The sequence below is a fragment of the Haliaeetus leucocephalus genome, unplaced genomic scaffold, assembly GCF_000737465.1.
Source record: "Haliaeetus leucocephalus isolate CR32 unplaced genomic scaffold, Haliaeetus_leucocephalus-4.0 Scaffold2, whole genome shotgun sequence".
Lineage (NCBI taxonomy): Eukaryota > Metazoa > Chordata > Aves > Accipitriformes > Accipitridae > Haliaeetus > Haliaeetus leucocephalus.
Window position 1 is genome coordinate 2,125,013 of NW_010972438.1, and position 7,572 is coordinate 2,132,584.

General features: G+C 52.5%; 1 protein-coding gene across 1 annotated transcript in view; it reads right to left on the bottom strand.

Moving 5' to 3' along the window:
- Positions 1 to 3,736: 3,736 nt before the first annotated feature.
- The window catches only part of BHLHE40 (basic helix-loop-helix family, member e40), a 4,450-nt gene continuing 614 nt past the window's right edge, over positions 3,737 to 7,572 (bottom strand). The window contains exons 4-5 of the mRNA XM_010570387.1: positions 6,814 to 6,937; positions 3,737 to 5,777 (exon numbers count right to left, since the gene is read on the bottom strand). Coding sequence (XP_010568689.1) covers positions 4,918 to 5,777; positions 6,814 to 6,937 — 984 coding nt within the window. The 3' untranslated portion in view covers positions 3,737 to 4,917. The remainder of the gene's footprint in view (positions 5,778 to 6,813; positions 6,938 to 7,572) is intronic.

Sequence of the window (7,572 nt, forward strand, 5' to 3'; positions counted from 1 at the left end):
GAGCTCGGGAGCGGTACACGGCACCGGCCTCTGCCCCCGCCTGCCTGGGCATTCCCGACCCTCTCCTTCCATCCGGAGCATCGCACCAGACGTCTAAAGGGAAAAAAGACTTGCTCAAGACCTGCTGCTTTTTCCACGATGAAGCAGCTAAAGCAGAAACAGCAATTATCTGGTTCAGTCTGGTGCTGCTGGCCTGGAACATGCCATGACAACGTGTTTCTTGTTTCAAAGCCTCTTTTGTACTAGGACACAGTTCAAGGGATCTTGCAATGCCTGCATTTGTAAACACGCGGCACTTGCAGCTACACGCTTTGCAGATGGAAAGCCAGGGCAGAGCAGAAGGGCACTTCTCCCCGCCGTGGCCGTGTCATGGCTGGGGGAAGCGCTCCCCCTCGGCTCGGTGTCTGCAGGCGGACGTGCTGATTCAGGGACTCGGGAGCCCTGGGGCTGGTTAACCATGCATGGTCCTCAAAAGTCACGGCACGTTCAGAAAAATGGAGTCCTGGAAAAGAAAAAAAAAAAAGGGGGGAAAAAAAATCACAGCAAAAAATGTGCGTCACTGCAGATTATTTTAGGCCCTGGTCCATGCATAATGCAAATAAGCAGCTCCCGGGGTACATGCCTGTAAAAACCATCCAGTGCCACAGCACTCAGTTATAGGAGCTTTCCAAACAGGTGGTGAAAGGCTAAAATTATGTGTCTCCGTGTCCTCACGGGGGTTAGGAAGGGCCCTCGCATTCAGGAAGGCGCTTATCCTACCTCCACAGGGCTGGTATAAAACGGGACCGAGACATCAAAAAATTCAAGAGCATTTCTTTCCTTCTGAGGCAATCCTGCGCTCGTATTAACCAAACCACACTCAGCATCTCCACCATCTCCTTTGATCTGCTCCGGACCAGGCTGCCTCCTCATACTCACTCTTCACGCACTCTGGCTTTATTTTTTTGCTTTTTCTAAAAATCGTCGTACCCTCCTTGCCTTTCTTCAAGGAGTCGCTCGGGAAGCCCTATTTATGGGTTGAAATGCTGCTGAAAGAGTTATTGCCATGTTATTCAGCTGTTGTGCCAAGCCTGCATGGGGATCGGGTTTCTGCTGAAAGGGTGCCAGGCACGTCTTTTTCCAGGAACCAGCAGCCGTATTTAGCCTCCGGCTGCACATGAAAGACTGCAGTCGGAAACGTGACATTGTGTCAACATTTGAGGCAGGTCAGAGCTGGGTGAGACCATGAAAACAAGTCCCCGGGAACTCGGCACGGGCTGCCGGGACCTGGCTCTGTGCCGGAGCTCGGCCCCTCCATCGCCTTCCTCCATCGCCTTCCTCCCTCGCCCCCTCGCCGCTTTCTCCCACCGGGATGCAGCGTTGCCGGCTCTGCCCCGCAGGCGATGCTGCGGTGGGACGGCGGTGGGGCATCCCCGCAGCGGGCAGAGAGGGACGGCGAGGGGCCGGGGAGGGGGGGCTGCCCGAGCTCCGGCGTGGGGGTCTGCAGGCAGGGCAGCCCCCGCTCCGCGCCGCCGGCCGGGGACGGCCAAGGGCCACTGGACCCCGCTCTGCCCCGGAGAACTCACTTGTCCCGCTGGCACCGGACCAGGGTAGCGGAGAAAAGCCCCAGCCCGTCATTAGCCTTCGCTTCCTCTATAAACCTTATCTCTTCCACTTTTTTTTTTTTTTTTTTACAATTTTTTTTTCCACCCTGACTGAGGAGCTGGAGCTTCTGTGAGTCCTCCCACCATACAACAAGGTGGGTCAGAAGATGGAGACTGGAGGGGAGTGAGAACCGTGGCAACGAGCCAGAAATCCAGCCGCTAACGAGACTGTAAACGCTGCCGCGCTGAGCACCAAATGCTGTCCCCAAAATGGGGTTACTTAAGTTGTCTTCAGCGAGATCAATATTTAGACCTAATTAAAACAAACACAACATAAACATCAGGAGGTGTGGAGTCCCCAAATAAATTAATACGAGCTGCCCTGTATTTTTGTCTAGCACGACTTAAGCTGGCATTACTTTAAGCTAACGCTAACCGCAGTCCAACAGCAGCCCCCCAGGCACCCCCTTCTCCTCCAGTGGGGTCCCAGGACCGAGCAGTGCTCTCCCCGCTGGGCATTTAACCTCTTGCCACGTTCTGTGATTCATCTGCGTTGTGAAAATCCAAAATCTCCCGCAGAAGCGCCGATGCCCCATCCGCACGTAGGCAGCGCCGCTGGGAAACCGAGTCCTCCCTCCCACCCGTCCGTCCCTCAAAGGCCAGAGCCACGCTTTGCCCGTTTTTTTTTGCCTTTGGGGAAAGGTTTGGGGTCTCCTCCGTTTTGCACGGGGGCCAGAAACGGCGCGTCGGTGCTGGAGGGGCGGGGAAGGAGCCCCTCTTCGGGACACATACGACGTGTCCCCCTTCCAACCCCGAGCCCGTTCCGCAGCGGCACGAGCGAAGAGGCACGGGGCTGCTGGCCCACGCCAGCGGTTCTAAATCCCAAACCAGTAAAACGGTGGCGGGAGACGGCGGGAGAAGCGCGGCAGCGTGCCGGGGCACGCGGCGCGGGGTGGCCACGAGTTCCTTCCCGGCACAGGCAGGATCCGTCCCTGCCGCGGGCGCTCAGCGGCAGCGCGGTGGCCGTCCCTCCCCGCCGGGGAGGCAACCGGGGCTTTTCCCGGCAGAGACACGGTCGGAGGATGCTCAAGGGGAGAGTGGGCACCGTCCCCCGGGCAGCCCCACGGCGCAGGAGCAGAGGCATCGGCTCTGCGAGGCTGCCACGCGGGGCCGAGGGACGCTGGCGCAGCAAACGCGCCGTTGGTGTGAAAAAGTCGAGTTTTTTTCCCTCCAGATAACGGGCAAAGCCTGCAGAGAAGATGCAGCCTCCGCGGCGAGGGGCTGCCTCCTCCCTGCGCCCCGCTGAGCTGGGGGCGGATGAGCCGAAAAGCCAGGCCCTTGGAGAACAAAGTGAAATAAGGAGAAAGCAGAAAAGCCAGCCAGGCTCTCCTGGCACCTCTCTCGGATCGGGAAGGAGAAGAATCCCCGAAGGTGCCAAGGGAGTTGAAATAGAGAAATATCCCTGGGGACGCGGGTAAGGGGACCCGGAGCTGCCGTCGGGCACTGGAGCATCGGCTGCCGGATCGGACCACGCGAAATGACCCAGCTGAAATGTTTAAAAGCACAGGAGGCAAACCCTTATCTTCCACAGGAAAAGAATTATTTTATTAAGTATTTTTAAACAACTACTTAACATTTACTCAAGATAAAAATATGTACAATATCCCACCTTGAAGAAGGCTCCAAAATATAAACACTGTACCTCTCCCTAGAGAAAAACAAAAAATTCTTCTCCTCAGAAAAACAAAAGACAACCCAGAAACAAGAATACATTCATATTTCTCACTTCTTTATGCTCAAGTAGTTATACAAATAAAAGACATCTGAAACATTTTACCTTTTAATATATTTATATAATATATATATATTTATTTATAACAGGATTTTACAAATAAAGGCAACAACTGTATACCAAAAAAAAAAACCAAAAACAAAAAACCAACAACAAAATAAACGTTAGAACACAATCTGCAATCAAGCATAGTGCATCTCAACAGCTGGTGCAATGGGAGGGAGAAATGAAAATCCATACAACAGGGTTTCTGGACACGAGTTCTCAAAACCAGTAAGGAAAAAAAACCCACCACAAACCAGCACTGCATTTTGCAGTGAAGTTTGGTTTTGGTTTTTTTTTTTAATTAAAAAAAAAGCCAAATTGGACATGATGTTCCTCTGCAGAGAAAGACCCTCGCAGTCTAATGGGACAAGTGTCAACACCCTAACCCTCTTTCTTTAATACAGTAATGTGGGCCAGGGTTTGCCAAGGAGACTAAGGAATTTAGATGCTCAAACCCCAGCGGGATTAGACTCCTTTGAAAATCCCAGCCTTTTAATTTTTCAAAGGCACTGACGGGGGCATATTCAGCGGGCATCGTGCTGTCGACTTGGGCTGAACTGCTCCCTCTTGCACGAAACTCTCGACTCGCCCCGGTCAGGAAGCGGCTGCTCACCGGCTGGGCCCCCGCTGGCGGGACTCGTAAAACCATTTTGATTTCCAATAGACCAGACCCGGCGAAACCGTACAGCAGCAACGAGAGAGAGGCCTGGAGTCAGGTGCAACAAGCGAAGTGATCCTTGGGATATTTTCTCCCCTACCCGGCCCAAACTAGCAGCTCAAGTTACAGGAAGGGGCGCGTGTTAATTTATTTATTAGATGTACGCCATGTAAAGCTTCCAAGCAGCATCTACCTTTTATTTCTTAAAAAAAATAATATATATATATATATATATATATCAGCAAAGGTGTGGAGAGAAACCCGTCTTAAGTCTACCTGACTGTGCATGACCAAGCAGTGACTGCTGCTCTGCTCCTCCTACGCTTTCGGTGGCATCGCCACCACCACCGACCACTCAGACGCTGGCGACTGATGATGGGGCACCAAATCAGTTCAGCTCAAACCACCAGCAGTGGGGCCGTTGCCTTAAAAGCCGTTATGAGAAGTACCGTATTTTTATATTCACAGACCCTAAAACCAAGTCTGCCTAATGGAATACTTTTTCACAGCTTTGCAATATAGTCGCAGCTGACCGAGTCAACTGTTGTTCTGTGGATGCGGAGAGGGAAGAAGGTGAGGGGTAAAGCACAAAACCCTTCTTTTTTTTTTTTCTTTTTTTTTTTTTCTTTTGGAAGTAGTTCTGAATTGCTAACCTGGGCGCATCCTTCATCCCTCTCCAAGCTACCTGACAAGTCAGAGAAAAGGGGATTTAGCTTCCTACGCGCAGTGAACCTTAACCCCACACCTCAGTCCAGCCAATATATAAAAGTGAAACAGTCTCAAACTGGGGAAAAAAAAAAAGGAAAAAAAAAAAAGAAAAAAAAAAAGTCACACTGCGCTTAGTCTTTGGTTTCCAAGTTCAAAGGAGGAATCTGCTTCAAAGCTTGAAGCAGAGCCGAGGAGTCGATAGGGGAATGGGCCGGTACAGGAGAAGGGAGTCTCTGGGGCATCAGCAGAGGTGGGGAGATTTTATCGGGGTTCATGAACCCCGTAAGCGCTGCAGCAGAGGCTGGGAGGCTGGGGTACAAGACAGGTACGGATGCCGGGTACCAGCACTTCTCCAGCATGGGCAGATAGGCTGTCGCGGATGGTGGGATCAAATAGAAAGGCAGGCACAAGGGGGGCTGGTGAGCGTGGGGGCCCAGGAAGCTGCTGGAAGAGCCCATCATGTCGCTGCCAAAAGGGCCCTCGTCCTCCGGCGACTCCAGCCTGCTCCTTTTGGCCGGCGGGTCCTCAGTCTCCTGCTTAATAGAGCTTATTCTCTCCTGGACAGCATACTTGAGTTCGGTATCCTTTTTGAAATACTGCTGTTCGGATTTGGAGTCACTTTTCTCCAGCTCTCCCCCGTACCCGCTGTCCGTGTCTGTGTCGCTGCCGCTCTGCTCCCCGCTGGAGTGAGCAAATGTCCTCTGGATCACAGGCACACAGTTTTTCCCATGTCCCTCTGCCGTTTTGGTCAAGGAGACGGGTTTCTCTTTCAAGTCCACCATTTTAGGAGGGATGTCTCCGGACTTGCGGCCGGCTCCGCCCTGGAGCACCTCGGAGGCCATTCGGTGCAGATGGCTGACCAGCTGGGACGACTTCAGGTCCTTGCCGTTCTCGTGCTTTGCCAGGTATTGCAGCATTTCTTTGGCACACATCTGGAAACCGGATCGAAACATTTCCTGGCTGGAATCAAGGTTTCTTGATGACAGGTCACCTGAGGAAACATTAACAGAAAGAAATTAAAAATTAACAACGTGCTAAATAGTTCCGCTGACATCTTTGAGGCGGACTGGAGGTGATATTAAACTTCGGTTACAGCACAGCTAGAGAGGTGAACTTGATGGTCGACCTGAACTTTGCATACATTCCCTCGACTTCTGCATAAGCGTACGTTTTTATTTGAACACCCGTCCGCTTTCAGGTGGTAACTTTAAACCTCTTTTTCAGTTCCGTATTTACTGTATATGCCACCTTCAACAGGTGCTGAAGTACGGAGCAAAGGAGTGAGCGAGTCGAGCTGGTGCCTTCTCTGGGAAACACCCCGGGGAAGGCAGAGCGCAACTCGCCCTTCTCCTCCGGGCAGAGAGCTCCCGCAGCACGTCTACCCGCCAGCAGCTCCGCCAACCTCGGGCGATTTTGCTTCAGCTTGAAGCTCTACTGCACTCCCTGTGGCTGTCAGAGCAGTGGAAGGCTCTTCAGAAAAACTAAATTTTACTTTATCAGATTCACGTGAGTGCCACATGTGAAAACAGAAGGAGGAAGTACATCTAAAGCATGATAAGCTGACACACCGGGTCCCCTCTCTGCCTGCAGAACACAGGCTAGCTCCTTGACAGACACCTAAACAAGGCGTGTATAAAGAGCAGATTTATACCTATTTTTCAGAGAAAAAAACCCAACCCAAACAAACAAAAACTGGGTTTGAGCCAAAGCTCACGAACACGAATGGGAAGATTCGAATGGCTTTGGAGGGAACCTCACAGCAAACCCGGGCTTTAAATAAAACTACTTAAAATCCAATTTAATTTCAAAACAACTCCACAGGGCACTCTACATTGACCATCCTGAGAAACGCATCTTTTTCTGCAAAAGCTCGTAAGCCAAGCAAGAGAAAATGACGGCGATTAAAGGCAAGAACTCCTGCCTCCTCCCTTCTCAGGAACGAAGTGTCACAACTGCATTTCAAAGACTCTGAGAGAAAGTCCGTCAAGCGCATGCAGGTTCTCACACGATACGATTTGAATACTCACCGGCTTGTAAACCATTCTGCAAAGCAATTATTTTCTGCTGCTGCTGCTCAATGAGATTGGTTAGTGCTTTCACATGCTTCAAGGTGAGCTCGAGAACCACAGCCTTCTCCAAGTGACCTAGCGTCTGAAAGCAAAGGGACAGGTTGGCGCCTGCCGTGGGGTCGGCCACGCACGCAGGAGCCTGACGGGGCGGCCAACGTTTTCCGAAAAAGAGCGGAAGGACTGACGCGGTTTGGAGAAAAGGCTTAAGGGCAGAGCCTTGATCCCGAATGGTACGGGACTATGAACGACAATATTCCATGAAAATTAAGTTAAACGGCAGGCTCCAGAAAAGCCTATCACGGAATCCTATGGGTATTTTCGGACCAGCCACATAGCTCAAAGAGAAGTAATTTGTTTATCTGCGCTGCTGCCCCTGCCGGCATCGCGACCTTAGCACAGGGGAATCCGGCCGGGGGCCCCCCCCGGCCCCCGCGGCGGGGGGGGGGGGGGGGCAGTTCCCGCAGGATCCCCGCACCTCCCGGAGTCCTCCCGGGGAAGTTTGGGAGGCGATTACAGCCCACCCGGGGCGTGGGGCACGGGACACAAGGCTGGGGGGCAGAAAAATAAATTAAGAAAAAAAAAAAACCCCAAAACCCCAAACCCACCAAACCCCCGCAGAAATGACAGGCAGAGGCCCGGCCGCCGGGGAACCGCTGTCAGCGGCTGGGTCCAGCCCCGCCGGCATCGGCGGGCGCCGGGGGGGCCCCCCCCGGGGGG